Below are 24,289 nucleotides of genomic sequence, written 5' to 3' on the forward strand. Positions count from 1 at the left end.
AGATGCAATGATATAACAAAGTTGATATCTTAATTTTTATGTCATTACAATTTACAATTAATTTAAAATAAATTTCGACTAAAGTATAAAAAAAAAAGAAAATTCGTTTGTTCCTGTTGTGCCACTATTGTTATTACACATATTGCTCATAGACACGTGATACCATTAATAAATTTGTCTATTACTCTTCCATTCAAATTAGGAACGAAAGGAATCAAAGTGAGATACTTTTAAAAATACGCTGTGTCAAGTGTCTATGGAATTTTTATCTCATTTTTTTAACATAACTTTACGGCTTTGGATGTTTCCTTTAGCCTATTATTAATATGTATAAAATGATACAGTTAGTATTGTGACATGACAGGAACAAATAAAACAATTTGACGGGGCAATAATTAAGCTAAATAAGTTATCAGTCTAATAGAAATTGGATATGTATTCAAAAGAAACAAATTATTGCTTAATTAAAGCTTATAGTTTGTATGACTTATTGGCGTAATAAATAGTATTGCCTAATAATATAATGTTCAGAATAATTTTAAGACTTTATTCCCCAAAAAACATCGACTTACAACATGGCAAAACTAATTATTTTAATTTAAAAACTTAATTACTGAATCAATTTTAATAAAATTTCTATGGGACCAGTCTGAAACTATATCCTTTCAAGTAAAAAAAAAGGTATTTTCCAAATCGGTTTACAATGGAGTTATGAGGTAACAAAAAAAAAAAACATACAACCGAATTGAGAACTTGTTTTTAAGGTCGTTTGAAAAAAATTCTGTAATTGGCCAAATTTAATAAAGCAAATGTAGTTAAAGAAAATCTTATTTAAACAAAAGATTTTTTGTTTATACATAAACAGATGTCAGACAAACTATTTTAGTAAGACATCTAAATATGTATTCAACACCTGTCTATGGCAAGTATAATTTTATGTGGTAAGACCGAAAGAGTTGCCTAGTATCCATTGTATAAGGTTTAATTAAAAAAAAAAAAATTGTACAGACTTCACCCTATATGTGTTTAAAATAAGATTGCGGAAGTAGGCCTGTTTGAAATACAGATTATATTTTTGGCGCCAAAGCAGTCATGTTCTATTTGTGGTATTTTTTTTTTTATTTAAAATAGACAAAAGCGATGTGTTTCGATGAGGATTTAAAAATAAATGGCCACTTGTAGAATTTGTAATTGTTACTTCAAATATTTTATAAATACCATTTTTAAATAATTCACTTTAAATAAAATCAGTCAATTTGTCAAATTTAAAAAGAAATCATAGCCATAGACTTATATTAAAATAAAGTTGCCTTACTAAAAGGTAAATAATTTATGTATATGGCAATATAGAATTATATTTAAAATATAATTAACTAATTTAATTCGTGGTGTATAATAAAAATGTCTTTTATGAAACTACAGAAATAAAAGCAGTCTATAATAATATCACTTAAAGATATGGCAACACTACGGGGGAATATTATTCTAAAGGTTTACCATTTAACTGAGCTTTATGTGGTAAAGGGGGCGTGAGTGAGATAGAAGACAGCAAGATATATAGGTTAATTATTAACTTAAAAATGTTAATACGTCACGAGTCGGTTCTGAGGCGGTATTTATTTACAACTACCTCTTTATCTAATATTTCAATTTGATAATTTCGCGATTTTACTGTATTAAACTTAAATCTGTTAGAAATTTAGTTCATATTTGTTTTCTGAAAAAATATTTCGCTGGTATATCAAAATAAAAAAATTATAAACAGGTGCAGAGAAAAGGTGAAATAGAATTGAATCCTTATGTTTATTTGCTTTGAAAATTCCTCCGAGAAACCTCACCACTGCGCATATATGCAGGACTCAGTTAAACAGTACACCGGTCACAACAATTCAATCTAAAATAGACCTTATTGATTTCATACAAAGACTTTCTTTTGAACATAAGTTCTGCACATTGAAATTTTGAAATAAAATCTATTTGAACTATCGATTTTTTTTCGGGTACACTCAACTCATTAAAAGCTTTAATGAGTTACTTCGTAAGGTCTCTTTTAGCTTGACTCATTATGTTTCTTATCAATTAAAAGACGCTGCACACTGTCGATAAATACAACGTTATAATAATAAAAAAAAATCTATTCTATTTTCAAATCTATTTTAAAAGCGGTCATCCTTAAAAAATCCTAGTCTATGGTAGAAAAAAATAGCGATCAGGCGACAATGCGTAACGACTGTTAATCATTACCATAGATAAAAAGTTTTTTTTTCCTATGACATTACAAAAACTTACCGAGACTTATTTACATTATGTGGTTATTACAAATACCACATTTATGGAGACACATATTAGTTGACTTCGAGATCTGGGAATGAATTTAGAATGTAAAATGTCGTAAACAATTGAAGACATGAATGGATGAAGGCGACATGCCCTGATTTCGGAATTTCACCATTTTACGAACGGTTTTTTTTAGCAACATTCTGACACCATAACTTATAGTTAGTGTACATATAATACCTCCATACATGCACATCATAGAGGGCAATCGAAATTTTTTTTTATTTAATTTAAATTATTTTCAATACAATAGGGGGGAAAGGGGTTGTTAGTAATGGAAACTGAGAATCCCATTGCTAGCAATATACTCAACCAGGTCGACCTCCTCGCGGTTCTCCCTGGAAACTATCATGGTTAATTCCTGACGAATTCATCATGATGGGCTAACTGGCCTGTTTTCATTCTCACCTATCACCCTTCACTGGTGCTCCGCCGGCGTATCCTGTTAGCGCAGGCGGGGTTACCATACCATTTTCACTCATCAAAAAAAAAATACAATGTAGATACAATAATTCATTCAATACAATACACATTCAATACAAATTAATAAGTGAAGCTTCCCAGCTATAACATTCATTTTATGGGTAATTCATTTGCATATCGTGCTGTGCAGCTGTGGAATAAACTTCCCGTGGGTATTCATGAATAGTCCGTCTAGCAGTTCCTTCAAGAAGAGACAGAGAGGGAGAATCTCTCTTTCCAATTTCGTTTGAATATTATTGACTAGAACACTGTCATTATTGTGTTCTCTTATATTTGATACTAGCTGTTCCCCTTCGCCCGCGTTTCCGTCGTTTTTCGTAAAATAAGTAGCCTATGTCCTTCCTCACGGTTCAGTGGTTTTGATGTAACAGATACATTTCCGTTCACTGCTCAGCTCCTATTGATCGTAGCGTGATGAAAAGTGTATAACCTGCTCAGGAGTATGAAGAATAATTGTACCAAGTTTCGTTAAAATCCGTCGAGTAGTTTTTGTTTCTTTTTATATTTTTTTTTTTATACAACTTAGAATGGCAAACAAGCTGACGGCCCACCTGATGGAAAGTGGTAACCGTCGCCTATAGACATGAGCAGTACCATGGACATAATAGAGTATACTGTTACGCCCATGATACCCCCCATGCGTTGCCATTCCTGAGGACTCAGGTGTTATTCCTCTGTACCCAGTAAATTCACGCCATATCCCTCCCTTCAAACCGAAACACAGTTATGCAAACACAGCTGCTTCACGGTTGAAACACGAATGGGACAGAGGTACCCAAGCAATCGACTTTTGTACAAAGTCTCCCTCTGGTATATCGAATTTCTATAACGAACATACAGACAGACAGACAAAAATTTTACTGATTGCATTTTTGGCATCAGTATCGATCACTAATCACCCGCTGATAGTTATTTTGGAAATATATTTCATGTACAGTATTGACTACAGATTTATTACTACATATACTAATAGACAGGCGTAATAATGCCAAAATATTGTACGACATCTGTATGTATGTATGTACACGCGACATGTCCATCTTCATCCATTCCCGTTTTCAAATCTATTTTGACAACGTTTAGGTGTTTATTACCCTATCACATTTATGGGATCACATATAATGTATTATACATATAGTAAAGTAATTTAGCCGATTCAAAAAACAGCCAGAACTATATAAATACAGTCACGAATACAAATGTATTGTGCAGACGATATTATGTATATGATAGTGTAATAACACCCTTAATAATCACATATTAAGGTCCATTATTTATAAATTTACGTCACATTATTATCACACAATGAAATATGTATGTTATAGCCAAAATTCAAAATACAGAAGCTCATATTAAGTCTAATATTACTTAATGGGGGGAAAGGGATTGTTAGCAATGGAGTTTGACAGCCCCATTGCTAGCAATATGCCTTATTAGGTTGACCTCCACGTGGTTCCCCCTGGAAATCATCGTGAACAATTCTCGTCAAATTCGTCACGATGGACTAACTGGACTGCTTCATCCTCACCTATCATCCTTCACTGGTGTCCCGCCGGTGTATACCGATAGCGCGGGTGGGGTTACCATTCCATTATCATCCATTAAAAAAAATACTTAATATTTGATTATAAATTGATACTGTTTACACAGAATAATCTGAACAGAGGGAGACTTTGTACAAAAGTCGTTTGCTTGGCCACCTCTATTCCATTCGTGTTTCTACTGTGAAGCAGTTGTGTTTGCATGGCTGTGTTTCGGTTTGAACGGTGGGATATGGCAAAGAATTTACTGGGTACAAAGGAATAATACCTAAGTCCTTTGGAATGGTAATGCATGGGGGGTATCATGTGCGAAACAGTATACTCTGTTATGTCCATGGTACAGCTCATGTGTATAGGCGACGGAAACCACTTCCCATTAGGTGGGTCGTTAATTTGTTTGCCATTTTAAGTTGCATAAAAAAAAGAAACATCGATTAGATTATTGATCGATAAATAAGTGATAGTATCTTTTTTTTTACAACACAAGCGGCAAACGAGCATGCGGCTCACCTGATGGTAAGTGATTACCGCCGCCCATGATCACCCACAACACCAGCGGCATTGCAGGTGTGCTGCCGACCTTTTAAAAGGGAATATGCTCTTTTCTTGAAGGTTATGTTGTCGTATTGGTTCGGAAATACTACTGCTGGAAGTTGATTCTAAAGAGTGGTTGTGCGTGGAAGATAGTGCCTTGAAAAACGCATGGTGGAGGACCGCCACTCGTCCAGATGGTTGGGATGAAACTTTAGTTTGTGACGGTGGTATATCTGTCCAGTATCGATATCCGAGTCTATTCCGGTTTGACTATAACATACATACAAATATAATTACAAATACTTTATTATTTCGGAGGTATCTACAACTTTACAAGCTCTTATTTAATTAAGCTGAAGTGGCAATGAGCCCAACAAATAATTCGAAGAAACGACTGAAATATGCTCGAAATGACTCTGTACAGGTAGTGTAAGGCAGATAAAGTGGCTCTTTTTGGCAGTTTTACGGAGAGGCCTATTTTTAAGAACACAATATCTCCTACTTTAATTTTTGATGTGGTAACACTGAACCCAAAATGAAATATTTATAAACATATTAATAAAGGCAGCATCCAGCTTATTTGATAGAATATTAAAAAAAAAAAAAATATGGGAAAAATTACTGGCTGTTAAAGCATGAATAAAATATAGAATGAACATTTAAATATTCGATTCTAAATTTAAAAAAAGCAAAACGTGACGATAATTTCGAACGCGGGAAAATTCGTAACTGTGTTTAACGTTTAAAACTTTGACGTGTATAATTATAATTATAACGTAATATAATAGCTACACTATATTGTAGGGCTGCCATCTTGTCAAAATTAATATTATTCTACCTCCTGTATTAAATTTTTACACAATGCTTCTATAGTCCTGGTGTTAGTAATACGTATCAGTCGCGTGGTTGTTAGTACTTACACATAGAAGTATCGAGTGATGCGTGAATCAGGAACGTCAAAAATAAATAGGATTATTTAAATCACGTAATAAGACTGTACAGCTTAGTTCCTTTACCTTTTGCATTGTTGACAAACCGGTAGTAGTAGATAAATTGTAAAATTTAAATTTCGAAGCGAATATTATTAGTGTTTTTTTTTCACTGGTAACGCGTACTCGATACATCGACTTGTCATTTTTTGAGTATCATTCGATTCCCTCAGTCATTTACTTTGGTTTGTGTATCGTTGGCAAGGAAGATTATTGTTATTGTGATGCTATTTCTGGCTGCGCGTCCTGTAAACGAAATAGATTGTTTTTTTTTACACTATATTGCACGAAGGAAAAAAAAAATACAGTAAATATTAATGAGAAGTGATACAAAAGGCGGCCTTATCGCTAAGCAATTTTATTATTATGAATGAATGAATAATTTTAGTTATGTGGCGTCTTTTTACACGACTGTTCAAAAAAGGAGTGTACTGTTTTTAGGTTCATGTATATATCAGAGTTTCTTTCATCATTATTTTACATATTAGTTATTAACTGTTCACTGGTTTGGGGGGAAAGGGAGTGTTAGTAATGGAGACTGAGAATCCCATTGCTAGCAATATACCCAACCAGGTCGACCTCCTCGCGGTTCCCTCATCTATCATCCTTCACTGGTGCTCCGCCGGCGTATCTTGTTAGCGCAGGTCCCGCCTGCGCCATACCATTTTCACCCATCAAAAAAAAAAAACTGTCCACTGGTGGACAGCCTTCACCATAAGGGTGGTTTTGCCAGTAGTTGCTATGCTTGGTAGGTGGGTTGGTAAATGCAGTTAGGATTTGGCGATGTCTTAAGAGGGATGCTCCTCCCTCGACCATTTAATTTTTAAATTCAAATCATCTTTATTCAAATATACTTGTTTACAAACATTTTAATTTTTTTTTTTAAATCTGTAGTGTTCGGAAAGTTTGTATTTGTTGAGAAGAGTCCGCAACAAACTCAACAGTTACTCTTTTAAATCTCTGTTAACATTATGTGTATTTATTTAAATGTACTATGTCTAAAATTACATGGTCGTTAAAAGCCCATGCATGATGGACTAACACCATGCACATTTGCCATTCAAGTAATCGTTTAGTTGGTAACAAATTGATTTTGGAGAAAGAGGTCTCTTCATTTCACCATAACTTTTAAATATTTGAAAAGATTTGGATGTATGGTTTTTTTTAATGGGTGACAATAGAATAGCTAATCCCGCCCGCGATATCGGTATACATCGATGATATCGCGATGGCACCAGTGGAAGATGATAGGTGAGAATGAATGCTGGTCAGTTGGTTCACTATGATGACTTCGACAAGAATTAACCACTATGGTTTCCAGGGGAACTGCATGGAGGTCGACCTGATAGGTAATTTATTTTAATGTGTGATAATGGAATGGTAACCCTATCCGTACTATTGGTATACACCGGCGGGGCACCAGTAAAGAATGATAGGTGAGAATGAAGCAGGTCAGTTGGCCTATCGTGACGAATTCAACGAGAATTGTTCACCAGGGGTAACCACGTGGAGGCTGACCTAATAGGGCATATTGCTAGCAATGGGGCTGTCAAACTCCATTGCTAACAATCCCTTTCCCCCCAATATATGGGTACGGTTTTTTTTTTAAAGGGCGAAAATGGAATGGTAACCCCACCTGCGCTAACGAGATACGCTGGCGAAGGATCAGTGAAGGATGACCGATGAGAATGAAAACAGGCCAGTTAGCCCATCATGATGAATTCTATGGGTAATGGTTAGTATGTTTTTATTTGTGGTGGCAGTGCGTAAACATACCTACCGCGCGGCGAAGGCGGCGCCGGTGGCGGCCAGGGCCAGCACTGCGCAGAATGTGGCGCTGGCGGCGGCAGGCGGCGCCGCGTCCGCCACCGCGCGAGACACCGCGCCGCCCATGTACGACGCCGACACCAGCAGCCCCAGCGCTGTGCACCTACAACATGATTTGACCTTCAATAGATGGTAGTGCCATGGTAACCCCGCCTGCGCTATCGATATATGCTGGCGGAGCACCAGTGAGACATGATATGATCATATTTCTTCATTTCATATAGTACGGGTGTATCAAATTTCACCAATTGGTTTAGTTTTTTTAATGGTCCTTCGAGCCGGATATTTATTATAACAGTTACTGTGACGTACCTCAAATTAGCGGGATACTTGTGCACGACCGCGGTGACGACCGCGAAGAAGACGAGCGTGGCGAGCCCCCGGTACGCCGCCTCCACCACGTACAGCAGGTGCTCCTCCTGCACCAGGTAGAGCGCCGGCGCCAATAATACCGACGCACCGCATATCACCACTGCAAACAATAGCAAGTTCAAATTCAAATAATTTGTATTTAAATAGACTTGTTTACAAGCACTTTTAGGTAATTGTTTTTTTATAAGTGCAGTGTTTAGAAAGTTGTTATCTGCAGAGAAAAATGGACCGGAAGGACCGAAATCATAGTTAAACAAAATATCAATTGATGTATTACCATTTAAGATTTGGTCCATTTGGACATGAAATAAATTTAATACAGTGTAAATACTAGTGTGGCGATAGTCAAAAAGAACAATTAAAAAAAAAATCACCACCACCAGAGTTATATACATAACTCTATGGTGGTTCTATCTGGTGGGCATTCTTTTCTTAGGTGGGGAAAATGGTAACGACGCCTGTGCTATCGGTATACACTGGCGAGATATCGGTGAGAGGTGATAGGTGACGATGAAAGCAGGTCTGTTAGTCCATCGTGACGAATTCTATTAGCTGTAGCCACGTTAGTTAGAGGGAATCACGTGGGCGTCGACTTAAGAGGGTATATTGCTAGCAATGGCATTATTAGTCCGTATTACTAACAATTTCTTCTCTTTCAACAATGGGACTAGTAGATCAGATTGCTATCAATCCTTGTGGTATTTTTTTTATATAATTTAGAATGGCGAACAAGCTGACGGCCCAGCTGATGGAAAGTGATAACCGTCGCCTATAGACATGAGCAGTACCATGGACATAACAGAGTATACTGTTTCGCCCATGATAAGTAGATCGTGGTGGTGGTGACGGTGGTGGTGTTGGTGACGGTAGTGGTGGCGGTGGTAGAGGTGACGGTGGTGATGGTGGTGTCGGTGGTGGCGGTGGTGTCGGCGATGGTGTTGGTAGCGGTGGTGGTGTTGGTAGTGGTGGCGGTGTTGTTGGTGTCGGTGGCGGCGGTGTCGGTACTGGTGGCGGTGGTGTGGGTACGTACCGGCGGGGCGCGCGGCGCGCGGCAGCAGCGCGAGCGGCGCGGCGAGCAGCGCGGCGCGCGCGGCGGCGCGCTGCTCGGCGAGGGGCGCGGCGAGGCGCCAGGCGAGGTCGGCGTGGCGCGCGCAGCCGCCGCGCACGCCGCGCACGCTGCTGCCGCGCAGCACGCACCACGCGTCCAGCTCGCGCCCCACCTCCATGTCCGTGTCGATTATGCTGCACACCCAGCCGCACGCGGCAAGCAGCGGGGTCGATAACAATGGCAAAACATCTAACTTTAATACTTCGAGCCGGATTCACACTTTTGGAACGCAAAAATCGACTTCTAGTTAAAAAAAAAAATATTTGGCGCATAATATTAATAATAATACAAACTAAAACATAAAAAACCATATACTTAAAAAAAATTAAAATACACAATAAACTAAATAGAAATTATGCGACCAAAATGGTCACCACTCAACTAAATGTTTAGGCATTCATACACATAACGTCTAAACGCTGATTTTCTTTGGAACCAATTTTATTACTTTATTTTTAATTAAAGTATTTTATAAGTGGTAATAAATGCAGATTCGAGAGCATTCTTTATGGCTATGGAGAAAGCCTATGTTCAACAGTGGACGAATAATGGCTAAGATGATAATGATAATTATTTCACTATACATATTAGTTCACACTAGTGACATTTTTCATTTTGGTGATTTATGGGAGTCTGCAGTCAAATTGGTTAAAAGACATCTTTAGTGAATGCTACATTTGACACACTTAAATACACACGTCGTGTCAAATGGACTAACTAGAAATACAAATAAGAAATTATATAGTATTTTTAAATACATTGTTACTTCTAAATATTGTATTATAACCAATATTCAATTCATTAGTGGCACAGTTAATTGTCCATTGCTGAACATAGACTTCCCCCATGAGACGGGTTTACATACACACTGAGGTATATAACAAATATACAATTAATAACAAAATTCACAATAAATCTATTAACAACTAGCAATCCAACCCGGCTTCGCACGAGTAGACAGGATTTTAGAAAATCAAAACATATAACAAAAAAATATCAGCCAATTCATCTGATTGGTTATTATATAACATTTCATATGTGATTCCTTAAATTTTATAACTTTTTTATTTATGAACCGGTTGAAATAAAACAAACACTAAATGTTAAGTGGGGCAAACCGTAACGCGTTAAAGAAAACCGTATTCAAATCGGTAAAACCGTTTTTGAGATTAGCGTGCTCAAACGCACAGACAAACAAACAGACAAAAATTCTAAAAATCATTGTTTTGGGTTCTATTACGTTCATAAAGCCCCCCCATAATAGTTTTTCTTATATATCTTCCATGTGCAGACAGCGACCAGTTACGACTTTATTATTATTTTCTACCTTTAAATGCCCACTGCTGGACATAAGCCTTCCCCATAAGGGAAGTTTGTCCAATAGTCGCTACGCTTGGCAAGCGGGTTGGCAATCGCAGTTAGGCTTTTAGAGATGTTTTAATAAGGATGCTGCTGCCCATCCCTCGCCGTCCCTTAGTCGACTCTTACGACACCCACGGGAAAGGAAGGGGTGGCCTATTCTATGCCTGAGCACATACGGTAATTACGATTTTATTATATATATATATATATATATATATATATATATATATATATATATATATATATATATATATATATTAATCGATTAACTTAAAATCACTCACGTGCTATTCACAAAAGTGGACCCCATGAAGACGGTATATGACGACTTGATGTTCGCGAAGGCCACATGGTCGAACGAGCAGTTCCTGAATGTCACATGCGACATGAGCATGTCCCTGAAGGCGCACTCCACGAAGGTCACGTTGGTGAACTCCACGTTCTCCATAGTGGTGTTGTAGTGCTCCTCCACCAGCGTCGTGTTCTGGATTATCGTCTTGGACGCTTCGAACTGTGCGTTCGACATTTTGAGCACGGTCAGTGGTATGAACGATGACAGGTAGAACTGAAATAGATGGTTTTTTTTTTTAATAGTTTTAAATGGCATAGGTTTAGTATTAAATTGCAAACAGAAAATGTGGAAAATTATTAATTTAATTTTTTTTATACCACTGAGGTGGTAAACAAGCATACGGCCCACCTGATGGTAAGTGGTTACCGTAGCCTATGAACACCTGCAATACCAGAGGCATTATGCGTGCGTTGCCGACCCTGAAGAAACCTCTTTACCCCCCTTTTGAAGAACCCCACGCTGTAGTCTCTTGGAAAAACCTCGGCAGGGAGCTCATTCTACAACCTGAGTGTTTGTGGGAGGAAATATTTTTTTAATTAATAGCAATGTTAAGAAAATGGCGAGCTTTGTTTTTAACAGGGTTGGGTAATATAATATATAATGCAATATCTATGTATATATTTTAGTTACAATATCAATGTACTGGTTCAATAATAAATATGTTAAAAGACTGTTATCTAAAAATCTAAATTACCAGAGGGAGACTTTGTACAAAAGTCGATTGCTTGGGTACCTCTGTCCCAATCGTGTTTCAACCGTGAAGTAGTTGTGTTTGCATGGCTGTGTTTCGGTTTGAAGGGTGGGATATGGCGTGAATTTACAGGGTACAGAAGAATAACACCTGAGTCCTCAGGAATGGTAACGCATGGGAGGTATCATGGGCGAAACAGTATACTCTGTTATGTCCATGGTACTGCTCATGTCTTATGGCGAAGGTTACTACTTTCCATCAGGTGGGCCGTTAGCTTGTTTGCCATTCTAAGTTGTATAAAAAAAAATATCGAATAACAGAATTTTAACATGTTTGAAAATTGATATTCGATTTTGTACAAAAGTAGTTTGCTGTCCCATTCGTGTTTCAACCATGAAGCAGTATTTCAGCATCTTGACATGAGTAGATTTTGTAGGGAGGAAAGGGATTGTTAGCAGTGGAAATTGACAGCCACATTGCTAACAATATTAGCCCTATTAGGTCGAGCTCCACCTGGTATCCTCTGGAAACCATCGTGAACAATTCTTGTTGAATTCGTCACGATGGGCTAACTGACCTGCTTCATCCTCACCTATCATCCTTCACTGGTGCCCCGCCGGTGTGTACCGTTAGCGCAAGCAGGCTTACCATTCCATTATCACCCATTAAAAAAAAAATAGATTTTGTAAGGTACTTTTAATTTATACAAGCTAATGTTTTATATCCAAAATTATAGCAAATAAAATCATTATGTTTGTGTGTTGTTGATGCAGTGAACGTGATCATCACCTGTATGGCCACAGTGAACAGTAGTACGCCGCCGAGCGAGAGCGTGGTGGTACGGTACGCGCTCGAGAACAGCTGGAAGAACGCCTGCCAGAACTGCAACAACCAATAAATTAACTGTTTTTTTTTATACCACTGAGGTGGCAAACAAGTATACGGCCCACCTGATGGTAAGCGGTTACCGTAGCCTATGAACGCCTGCAATACCAGAAGGTATTACGCGCGCGTCGCCGACCCTGAAGAAACCTCTTTACGCCCCTTTTGAAGAACCCCATGCTGTTGTCTCCTGGGAAAACCTCGGCAGGGAGCTCATTCCATAACCTGAGTGTTCGTGGGAGAAAACATCTCTGAAACCGCGTTGTACGCGACCATTTAGGCTGTAAGGTATGAGGGTGAACTCCCTGTCGATGGCGAACTGTACGATGATAGAAAGTGGCCGCAGGCATCATATTGAATAATTCCTCTGAGCACAATCCGTTGTACAAGCGGTAGAACAATCGGGGTTATCATTATCACCTATAAAAAAAAAACATGGGCGTGCGTGCATGTGTGTAGCGTGTAGTGTGCGTACGTTCAACTGGCATGCGTGCAGGCGTGTGTAGTGTGTAGCGTGCGTACGTGTAACATGAGCGGGAATGCATGTGTAGCGTGCGTGCGTAAATGTAATAAGGGTGTGCGTGCGTGTGTGTAGCGTGTAGCGTGCATGTGTGTATAGCGTGAGTCGCGCGCGTGTGTGTAGCGTGTGGCGTGCGTGTGTGTAGCGTGTGGCGTGCGTGTGTGTAGCGTGTGGCGCGCGTGCGTGTGTGTGGCGTGTGTGTATCGTGTAGCGTGCATGTGTGTGTAGCGTGTGGCGCGCGTGCGTGTGTGTGGCGTGTGTGTAGCGTGTGGTGCGCGTGTGTGGCGTGTGGCGCGCGTGCGTGCGTGCGTGCATGCGCGTGTGTCGTGCGCGTGGCGCGTGTGCGCGTGTGTCGTGCGCGAGTCGCGTGTGCGCGTGTGTGTAGCGTGGGGCGCGCGTGCGTATGTGCGCGTGGCGTGTGTGCGCGTGTGTGCGCGTGTGCGGTGCGCGTGCCGTGCTCACCATCTTGACGCCGTGGCGCACGTGCGCGAGCGCGGGCGCGGGCGGCGGCGGCCGCTTGCCGGGCAGCGCCAGCTCGGGCAGCCGCGCCTCGCCGCGCCGTCCGCACACGCGCACCACGTTGCCCGCGTGCACGCGCTGCATACGAACAACCGTACCATTCAACCATATCTTACTTCATTATATACCAAATTGTATATAAATGATTAGAATCAATCGTTATTAAAAAAAAAAAAAAAAAAAAAAAAACTAGTGACTTTCTTTACATAACTGGGATATTACAATAGATTGGGACAAAAGGTACCCTATAGCGTTCTCTATCCCAAATATTATGTATATAACGAATTTCACACCAACCAGTTAAGACGTCAAAAAGGGATAAACAGTATCACTTTTATGATAGTAAAGATTATTGTAATACGAATTTAAATATTTGTATTATATTATATCCATAAGAGATTTATATCCGACTCAAATAACATTTAGTCCTTCGAGTCGGATTAATTTACAATGATGCTGCGGTGGAGTTTTTATAAGTTGGGTAGAAAAAGTCGCACTTGGCAACACTGTATGTTCAACAGTGAATAATTAAAAGTAGAAATGATGACGATGATGACAACTCACTTGGTAGACCATCATGGCGTCAACTTCCCGGCCCACCTCCAGTAGATACCGCGGCGACTCCGGCGTCCATATCAGACTAATTAGTGATGCCAGTATGGGTAGAGTGCACAGCAACAGGTACCTGTGGAATAGGGATGGAGGAAGGACTATTAATATACTTGCCGTTTCCCCCAGCTTCACCAGTCCATATCCAAGTAAGTATCTACTGTTTCAACACACAATGTATTTTATTCATATTTCTTATTTTTATTATTAATTTCATTAAGGAATTTCGCCATTGACTCTTGGCCACAAAACAATAACATGAGTTGTGACCATTTTGTGTTACTGTGGCCCACACATGAAAGAAGGAAATTGTTATTTTATATATTTTGTTTTTTTGTCCCTTTTTTGTTTTTCATTCTTTTATCTCTTTTTATTGTGTATTGTGTGTGTATGTGTGTATTATTATTTGTGTGCTATAAGTAATGCAAATAAATTATCTATCTATCTATTTACTAATAACTATTACGTTATTTCAGTATAGTTTATTTAATATATAAGTATTGTTATTATACCTGTAAAAATAGTATTAAGCGTTATATATTTAAATAACTAAAATCAAACAAAAATAAATAACGAATGCTTGGGCGAGAAATATACTATACTTGCTTAGAATACATAGATAGAGTATAGAGCCTCAAACATGGGTCCACTTTTTGTCACCAAATCGTCAAATTAGTTGACTCGTTTCTTTTTATTAATCTTCTATATACTCACGCACACAACGTAACTTGACGTAATCTATATTTAATTATTTAATAAATAAGTTTTGCGCACTAAAAAGGTGCAGAATTTATAAGACGAAGTAATTATATAGATGTTATAAAAACAGATAGATAGATAATTTATTTGCATTACATACAGCGCGTTTTACAATGATTAAAAAAAAAAAAACACCAATAACTATTTATCGCGTAAAAGTGTATGTATCTATCTATTTACTAATAACTATTGATATTTCAGTACAGCAGTGTTAACTTAAATTACCACTTTAAACTGTCATATTGAAATAACATAATCAAATAATACAAATAAAATTAATATTACAATATTTACATACATGGGCCAAACATAACATACAAATAAAAAAAAAATAAAAAAAAAAAATTAAACCTGTGATGTAAGTACAAATTATGGGAAATGAGTAAGAAAAATATTTAATCCAATGTTCAAACGTCTATGTATTTTTAAAAAAAGAATGACAATTTGCAATTTATACTGCGCGCGCAACCTCGCATGCGCTCTGTTATTTATAATTTATTTTTCTACAGAAAATCAAAAGGTTTAGTTATATATATATATATATATAAAGGTTTGTTATATGCTCTGTTTCAAATACAGACTAAAACGAGTATTATTGGAGAAACAAAATAAAGGAGAACATAACTATCGGTAGTATCTGATCCTCAATATGATATTTTACTTATGTGTGTATGTATATATATGTGTGTGTGTGTGTGTGTGTGTGTGTGTGTGTGTGTGTATGTATATATATATATTAGTATTTAACTAGTATCAAGAAATAATTCTTGTAAAAAGTAATGAACAGGGGTACCCTGCACTTTGGTTGTTTTGTAAGAGAGGGACTGGCTGAAAACCAGCGCTGTGCAGCTGTTCACATTGCGCTGGGACACTCACAGCATCCGCTGAGCCGGTTCCTTTTGCCGGGTGTGCGACACTTTTTGTATATGTCATTTATATTTTATATTGTAAGTTTACTGGCAATAAATGTTTCTATTCTATTCTATTCTATATATACAATATATATAGGGCACAAAATGATAATTTTCAAGAGTGTCACCTGTGCCAGGCGCTGAAGTGCTCCTTGTTCTCTATGAGCGTGGTGGCGCCGGTGAGCGGCAGCGTGGCGGCGGCGAGCGCCGGCGCCAGCAGCGCGCCGCCCGCCGCCGCCGCCAGCGCCGCCGCCAGCGCGGCCCGCCGCCCGCCGCCCGCCGCCAGCTCGCCCGCGTACACGTACCCCGCCGGCACTATGCCGCCCGACCCCATCGCCGAGCAGAACCTGCCCGCCACCACCACCGGTCCCACTCACCACACACACACACACACACACACACACACACACACACACACACCGACAGTACATATACTGCAAGTGTATTTATAATTAAAAAAAAATCCGTCAAGTGCGATATGGACTCGAGCTACGAGGGTTTCGTACAATTATTTTTTTATGCAACTTAGAATGGCAAACAATCTGACGGCCCACCTGATATAAAGTGGTAACCGTCGCCTATAGACATGAGCAGTGCCATGGACATAACAGAGTATACTGTTTCACCTATGAAAGCCCCCATGCGTTGACATTCCTGAGAACTCAGGTGTTATTCCTCTGTACCCTGTAAATTCACGCCATATACCACCCTTCAAACCGAAACACAGCCATGCAAACACAACTGTTTCACGGTAGAAACACGAATAGGTGACAGAGGTACCCAAACAATCGACTTTTGTATAAAGTCTCCCTCTAGTAAATCAAGTTGGATTTTCTTTGTGAAATACCTACAAATTTATGGTTTTCGCATTTTTTTCGTTAATTGTAATACATAAATGACATTGCTTCTTGCCAAATTTCACGATTCTAGTTCAATGGGAAGTATAGGTTTTGATTCTCTTGTCAAAATATGATATAAACGGCCGTATCTTTTGATTGCATCGATTCAGAAATTTAATACGTTCACGCATTCCTAAGAAAAAGGGTCTTGACAAACAGACGGACAGACAACGAAGTGATCCTATAATGGTTCCATTTTTTCTTTTAAAAATGCGGAACCTTAAAAAGAAAAAATCCCGATTGCCGTACAGAGTTTTATTTTTTATACATTTGTAAATAGAGCTATACACTTAACATGGCTTTTTTTTATTTATGGCCAGTATCATAAGTATTCCATGTAAAGTTTTTAAAGATACATCAAAATTTGTTCAGGCATTTAGAAGTTTTGCTGTATGGCCCCAGCATTGAATGAGTCAACTCTTCTTTTCCCATGGGTTTTGCAAACTGAAGCATGAGCACCAGCGTCTCTCTTCGAACATCATCAAAACCTGTAATTGCCAACTCACTTGCCAAGCATGGCAATTACTAGCAAAATCGTATGTTCTGCAGTGGACATGAAGTTATTGGTGTGAGACGCTCACCTGGCCATCATGAAGGTGCCGTAGGTGGGCATGAAGGCGGCGATGGCGGCGAAGACCGCGTTGACGGCCAGGCACGAGAGCAGCGTGCGGCGGCGGCCCAGCCGCTCGGCCAGCGCACCCCAGCCCACGCTGCCCAGCGACGCGCCCACCAGGCTGATCAGGACTGCCCACATACAGTAACATATTACAGTGCACGCTCTATATAACTCTATATATTACCAGAACGAGACTTTGTACAAAAGTCGATTGTTTGGGTACCTCTGTCCCATTCGTGTTTCTACTGTGAAGCAGTTGTGTTTGCATGGCTGTGTTTCGGTTTGAATGGTGGGATATGGCGTGAATTTACAGGGTACAGAGGAATAACACCTGAGTCCTCAGGAATGGCAACGCATGGGGGGTATCATGGGCGAAACAGTATACTCTGTTATGTCCATGGTACTGCTCATGTCTATAGGCGACGGTTACCACTTTCCATTAGGTGGGCCGACAGCTTGTTTGTCATTCTAAGTTGTATTAAATATATATATATTTTTACATTTGTTACCTCATAACTCCGTCATTTATAAACCGATAACGAAAATTCTTTTTTTAACTGAAAGGATAAACTTTCAGATTGGTCCTATAGAAATTTCATTAAAATCGGTTGAGTAGTTTAGTTTTTAAATTGACATAACTAATTTTGCCTCGTTTCAAGTCAGTTTTTTTCATGAAACACAATCTTAAATTATTCAGCTAATTCTCACCGAGCCAATTCTTCTCGTGGGGCAGTATGCAGAGTTCCATCTCGGCGGAGGGCAGTATGAAGGGTATGGCGGCGAGCTCGAGCGACCCCCCCGCGACCGCCAGACCCACCGCCGCCACCACGCGTACCTGTGACAGCCCGCAACCAGCCTGCAAACATAAACATAAAGGAAGTCAGGTCAATGGCTCACCTAGACTCCCCCCCTCCCTAAATTAGCCTATTTTCAATGGATGATAATGGAATGGTAACGCCTGCGCTAACGGTATACGCTGGCGGGGCACCAGTTACGGATGATGGGTGAGAATGAAAGGGCAGGTCAGTTAACCCATCGTATTGAATGCACCTGGAATTCAGCACGATGGTTTTCAGGGGGGACTACGTGGAGGTCGACCTGATAGGGTATATTGCTAGCGATGGAACTGATAGTCCGCATTACTAACAAAACTTTTCCCCCCTAAATTAGCCTATTAATTTTGATAACAATACGGTACGCAGTACAAATAGGTGAAAATGGAATGGTAACCCCGCCCGCGTTATCGACACACGCTGGTGAGGTATCAATGAGAGATTATCATCTCTAGATGAGGATGAAAATAGGTTTTTTTGATGGGTGAAAATGGTATGGTATCCCCGCCTGCGCTAACAGAATACGCTGACGGAGCACCAGTGAAAGGTGATAGATGAGAATGAAAACAGGCCAGTTAGCCCATCATGATGAATTAACATCAGGAATTAACCATGATAGTTTCCAGGGGGAACCGCTAGGAGGTCGACCTGGTCGGGTATATTGCTAGAAATGGGATTCTCAGTCTCCATACTAACAACCCTTTTCCCCCCGATGAAAGCAGGTTAGTTGACCCATTGTAACGAATTCCACAAGAATTGGCCACAATGGTTTTCACGAGGAGTACTAGGGTGTTTCCTGTCGCATTATATTAACATGGTGCAACACTTGGTGATCGCAAACGGACCTGGCTTAGCGCATCCTGGTGGAACTGTTCCAGTACACTGCTGTCGTTATAGTCGAGGAGTTCACCACTCTCGCCGTCCGCTCCTTCGTCCGGGGGACTTGTCGCTGTGTTTGCATTGTTCCCGGGCTCGCCACCGGCCTCTGTAGATTTAAGCAGTAACTATTAATATTTAAAACACCTCTAAAAGCCTAACTGCCAATCCGCCATGGGGGAAGGGATTGTTAGCAATGGAGTTTGACAGCTCCATTGCTAGCAATATGCCCTATCAGGTCAACATCCGCGTGGTTCCCCCTGGAAACCATCGTGAACAATTCTCGTCGAATTCGTCTCGATGGGCTAACTGACCTGCTTCATCCTCATCTATCATCCTGCACTGGTGCCCCGCCGGTGTATACCGATAGCGCGGGTGGGGTTACTATTTCATTATCACCTATAAAAAAAAAGAACTGCCATTCCGCCTGCTAAGTACGGCAAAACTCCTCTTAGACTTCCCCGAGTCTTATATTCACTAGTGGATAGTTAAAGGTAAAAATGGTGAGTGATATGTACTTAATTTTGGACGTGTGGTTCTGGCATAGAATATGCCACCCCTTCTTTTCCCGTGGGTGTCGTAAGAGCCGACTAAGGGAAGGTGAGGAATGGGCAACAGCGTCCCTCTTAAAACATCTGTAAAGCCTGATTGCAGTTGCCAATCCGCTTGCGTGACAACTACAGACAAAACTCCCCAAGGTCATGATGATGATGATGAGGCACTTGATGGATAGGTCTTGCACAACTTGTACACTCTCGATAACTTTGGACTGTATAGGTCTCTCTGGTAACATTTTTATATGTTTAATAGACTATTATTATATATTTTTTCATTTATTTAATTTAGATGCATACAGACATAATGAACAATGAGGTACGCTGCTGCCCATCCTTCGCCCTTTGTTAGTCACCTCTTATGACACCCAAGGAAGGGGTGGCCTATTCTATGTTGGGGCCACATGGACAATACATACCATGAATCCTTGCAAATAAAAATTTAAATTGATTTTTAACACATCATAGAAGGTTAAATATAGATAGAAAATAGTTTCTTCAGGGTCAGCAACGCGCGCGTAATACCTCTAGTATTGCAGGTGTTCATAGGCTACGGTAACCGCTTACCATCAGGTAGGCCGTATGCTTGTCTGCCACCTCAGTGGTATAAAAAAAAGAAAAGAAATCATCACCGACCAGTAAGCCTCTCATCAGTGTAAGTCATGGTGTGCGTTATGGAGCCGAAGCTGCCCAACTTGGAGGAGTTCTCGGAATCAGACCGCGCGCGCACCAGACTCGCTTGCTCCTCCGCCATGGTTGTTTTTTACTGTGACTGTGCTGGTACAACTTGCGCGAAACATCTAAAAACAACAATTACACTCGACATTCTTGTTATTTTTATAATATATTAATGTTGTGTAGTGTTGGATGGCAAAGAAAGAGGTGGGTTGATGACATAATAAAATCAGCAGGGAAAAACTGGAAAAATATTGCTACAGATAAGGGAAGAAGGAAGAGACTTTTACCCTTGGGGATCATTAAAGTGAAGACAAAGATGTTATGAGAAAATTTTAATAGGTCTGTTTTTTGTTTTATACAACTTAGAATGGCAAACAAGCTGACGGCCCACCTGATGGAAAAACCGTCGCCTATAGACATGAGCAGTACCATGGACATAACAGAGTATACTGTTTCGCCCATGATACCTCCCATGCGTTGCCATTTCTGAGGGCTCGGGTGTTATTCCTCTGTACCCAGTAAATTCACGCCATATCCCACCCTTCAAACCGAAACACAGCCATGTAAACACAACTGCTTCACGGTAGAAACACGATGTTTCTGGGTCTTTTATGAGAATGGGCATTAAATGTTATATAATAAGATACCAAAGGATATTTTGGACCTACATTGAAACACTTATTGAACAAAGCCTATTATTAATACACATTAAATAATTACTTAAATGACAAATGTGCATGGTGTTAGTCCATCATGCACGGGCTTTTAATTATCATGTAATTTTAAACATAGTTCATTTAAATAAATACATATAATGTTCACAGAGATTACAAGTAGTAAGATAAGAGTATCTGTTGAGTTTCTTGCTGGCTCTTCTCAACAGATAAGAACATTCCAAACCTTGCAGTAAATTAGAAAAAATGATGATTTTAAAATCTTGCTTGTAAATGAAGTATATTTGAATTAAAATGATTTATATTTGTTATTTTTTTAAACATTTATCATCATCATCATGTTGCCTTTATCCTAATTATTTGGGTCTGCATAAGTTAGTAGCAAAGTAAGTTCATTAAATTATATTGTCTAGGTATACAGAGTGAAATCAAAATAGTAAGAAAACCACTTTTTTAAATAATTTTAGATATCTTTACCAGAGGGAGACTTTGAACAAAAGTCGATTGCTTGGGTACCTCTGTATTCGTGTTTCAACTGTAAAGCAGTAGTTTTTGCATGGCTGTGTTTCGGTTTGTACGGTATAGAAGAATAACACCTGAGTCCTCGCGAATGGCAAGACATGGGGGGTATTGTGGACGAAACAGTACACTGTTATGTTCATGGTACTGCTCATGTCTATAGGCGATGGTTACCACTTTCCATCAGGTGGGCCTTCAGCTTGTTTAAAAAAAAAGAAAACATGAATAAAATATTTACACCTTCCTTACTAGGAATAAGGATCTGAAGTCATAAAGTGGGAAGATGGGTGGACGACCTGAAAGCAGTCTCTAGGTCCCCTTTGGTTACAAGTGACAGCTGATAGAAAACAGTGAAAAGCTCTGGAAGAACAAATGCCAGGGTATATATTTTTTTTTTGATGGGTGAAAATGGAATGGTAACCCCGCCTGCGCTAATGGGATACGCTGGCGGAGCACCAGTGAAGGGTGATAGATGAGAATGAAAACAGGCCAGTTAGCTCATCATGATGAATTCATCAGGACTTAACCGTGATAGTTTCCAGGGAGAACGACGAGTAGGTCGACCTGGTTGGGTATATTGCTAGCAATGGGAGTCTCAGTCTCCATTACTAACAATCCCTTTCCCCCCTAAGTCAAGGTATATTGTAAATAGTTTAACATTATTATTTAAGATAAAATGTACAAATTAGTCTGGAAACAAAGGCTTTATTATTATTATTACTAGGAATAAAACTTATCAAGATGATAACCACACAATAGAAACTAGAAGCCTCTGGAAACTATTGTAGATAATTCCCAGTAAATTCAACACAAGAACAAGGAAGAAACAAGGTACATAAACAATGCAAATTTGGTGCTTCAAATTTATAACTTGGAGAATATGCAATAATTCCATATGAATAGTATTATTTTGGGGGGCGTAACTGTTTTACATTTCTCTCATACCGCCCCTAAAGGCACCACCAGGGTCAGTGGACACCCTACCGCCACTGATATCTAAAATTATATATATTACCTAAAAAATATATTTATTAAATAACATCTAATATTTGCAGCCAACGTCGGAAGCGATTTAATGGACATTTAACAGCAATTAATGGTACCTGTCCGTCGACAGTGGGCAATTTATCCAATTTAACACATTGCGGGGGAGACGATCCAACTAAACAAAGCGGACAAAGTTCACAGAAATAAACAAAACTATAAATATCATATCATTAATTCATATTTGCGTAGACGTAAAGCTATAAAACTACTAATTTACATTGTTATCAATAATTATAATAGCCACAACTATAAACTTACTTTGAATATCACACACAAATTTATTATTTCATTAAGTAAAAGCAGCAATTCATTAACAAGAAAATAAAATAGAAAAATAATAAAAATTAAATATGATTTTTTATTTAATAAAAAAATATGGCTTGAAAAAACACAGAGCGACAATTGAACAATGACATTATTTTTATATGGTGTATATAATACGATAAAATTAAAAACTTGTATATTTTAAATTGAAATTAGTTACTACTTCTTTCATTTATTCATATGTTTACAGGTAGAAGAAAGAGAGAGCTTCGTAAATATGCAATGTTACCTACTTGCCACTAAATTTAATAGAGTTATCACATGACATTAAATTGAACGAATGGAAGTTATTATTAAAAAAAAAAAAAATAGTGTTGTATAATTTATAAAAGGAAATAAAATTTGAAAATATTACAATTACGTATAGTTATTACTGTTCATTTATTTTTAAAAGACTTCAAAGAAGGAGATGTTACTTTATTTTACTATATATTTGTATATATTAATTGCAATATCTTTTTTATTTGTTAACGATTACTAATGATTATCTTTTTAATTTGGATTATAAATTTACTGTCAGGATCTCATCATAATAGTTTTTTTTTTTAATAGATGTCTTCTTCTAAAAATTATAAATCAAATTACTTTGTTTACTCAGTTTATTAATTTGTTTTAAGGTAATAATAATATATTAAGCAATATATTTAATATTGACATAATAATTAATAATTAATGAGCTTAAAAAATAATTTACTTAAATGAATCGATATAAATACTATAAAAAATATAACTTACAATTTTAAAGCATGAAACAAAGTTTATAGCTTTGCATTTATTTTTGTTGTTTATACACTAAAAAGCGGTGCTACACTGCTGCTTGCTAATATTAAAATATATTTTTTAAATTACATTGTGATTATTTATTGCTCGTGTCGAGTGCAAAATTGGGAATAATAATTGAACTTTTAGAACCTGCTGCACTGTTCACAGTAAAACATTGTACTATTTCACATATAACAGTTTTTAAAAGTATTACAAGTCTTTATTTTATTTCCGTTTGGATTGCAAAAATTTGCACACATTTCGAGTATCACTTTTACCACATTCACTTAATTCCGTAATGCTACGCGCTCAGTTTATACTAAGAAGAATACCAATATCTAACAATTAGATTAATAAACTGATGTATTTTTATTTGAATTGAACAATTTTATGATTTAACGACGCACCAAATTTATGCGTATGTTTTTGTAAACGAGCTGCAGTTACTACTTTTCAAATTAAGAGATGGTTTTCTTGTGCTGTTCTCTGATATCAGTAGTTTAAGGTCAAGAGAAAGATAGAATGAATATGTTTATAGTGTATTAGAAAGAGAAGTCGATTACAATCAAGGCAATATAAATGATATATCAATCTAAGGACTTCATCTAAAGATAAAATGTAAAGTATTATGTGACAAAATGCATTTATTTTTTACAATCTTTATATATAGAATAAAAAATTAAGATCGAAGAATGTATTTTCATTGTAAGA

At 38.3% G+C, this 24,289-nt stretch overlaps 1 protein-coding gene across 6 annotated transcripts; it reads right to left on the bottom strand.

Annotated features, from left to right (window-relative positions):
- Nucleotides 1-1,106: 1,106 nt before the first annotated feature.
- On the bottom strand, nt 1,107-24,062 carry LOC113515381 (synaptic vesicle glycoprotein 2A-like). 6 transcript variants are annotated; one of them, XM_052898253.1, is made up of 14 exons: nt 23,729-24,062; nt 20,211-20,374; nt 18,990-19,129; nt 18,020-18,167; nt 17,277-17,439; nt 15,925-16,143; nt 14,082-14,202; nt 13,461-13,595; nt 12,386-12,478; nt 10,838-11,118; nt 9,114-9,325; nt 8,024-8,183; nt 7,665-7,814; nt 1,107-6,130 (listed from the first exon to the last, which is right to left on the bottom strand). In XM_052898253.1, the coding sequence occupies exons 2-14, from the start codon at nt 20,326-20,328 to the stop codon at nt 6,112-6,114; spliced, it is 1,959 nt and encodes a 652-aa protein (XP_052754213.1). In that variant the 5' UTR covers nt 20,329-20,374; nt 23,729-24,062; the 3' UTR covers nt 1,107-6,111. The 6 variants fall into 6 exon arrangements, with proteins under 6 accessions (XP_052754213.1, XP_052754214.1, XP_052754211.1 ...); XM_052898254.1 differs by lacking the exon at nt 23,729-24,062 and adding an exon at nt 23,552-23,680; XM_052898251.1 differs by lacking the exon at nt 23,729-24,062 and adding an exon at nt 22,751-22,907.
- Between the last annotated feature and the right edge of the window lie 227 nt (nt 24,063-24,289).

The sequence above is a fragment of the Galleria mellonella genome, unplaced genomic scaffold (assembly GCF_026898425.1).
Source record: "Galleria mellonella isolate WM207_F2 unplaced genomic scaffold, CSIRO_AGI_GalMel_v1 utg424, whole genome shotgun sequence".
NCBI classification, from domain to species: domain Eukaryota; kingdom Metazoa; phylum Arthropoda; class Insecta; order Lepidoptera; family Pyralidae; genus Galleria; species Galleria mellonella.

Coding starts and splice junctions, on each gene's coding strand:
- LOC113515381 (XM_052898253.1), bottom strand. CDS start 20,328: ATGGCGGAGGAGCAAGCGAGTCTGGTGCGCGCGCGGTCTGATTCCGAG. Junction 12,479..13,460: donor TGCGCCACGGCGTCAAGATG/GTGAGCACGGCA, acceptor TGGTTGTTGCAG/TTCTGGCAGGCGTTCTTCCA. Junction 7,815..8,023: donor AAGTATCCCGCTAATTTGAG/GTACGTCACAGT, acceptor ATCATGTTGTAG/GTGCACAGCGCTGGGGCTGC.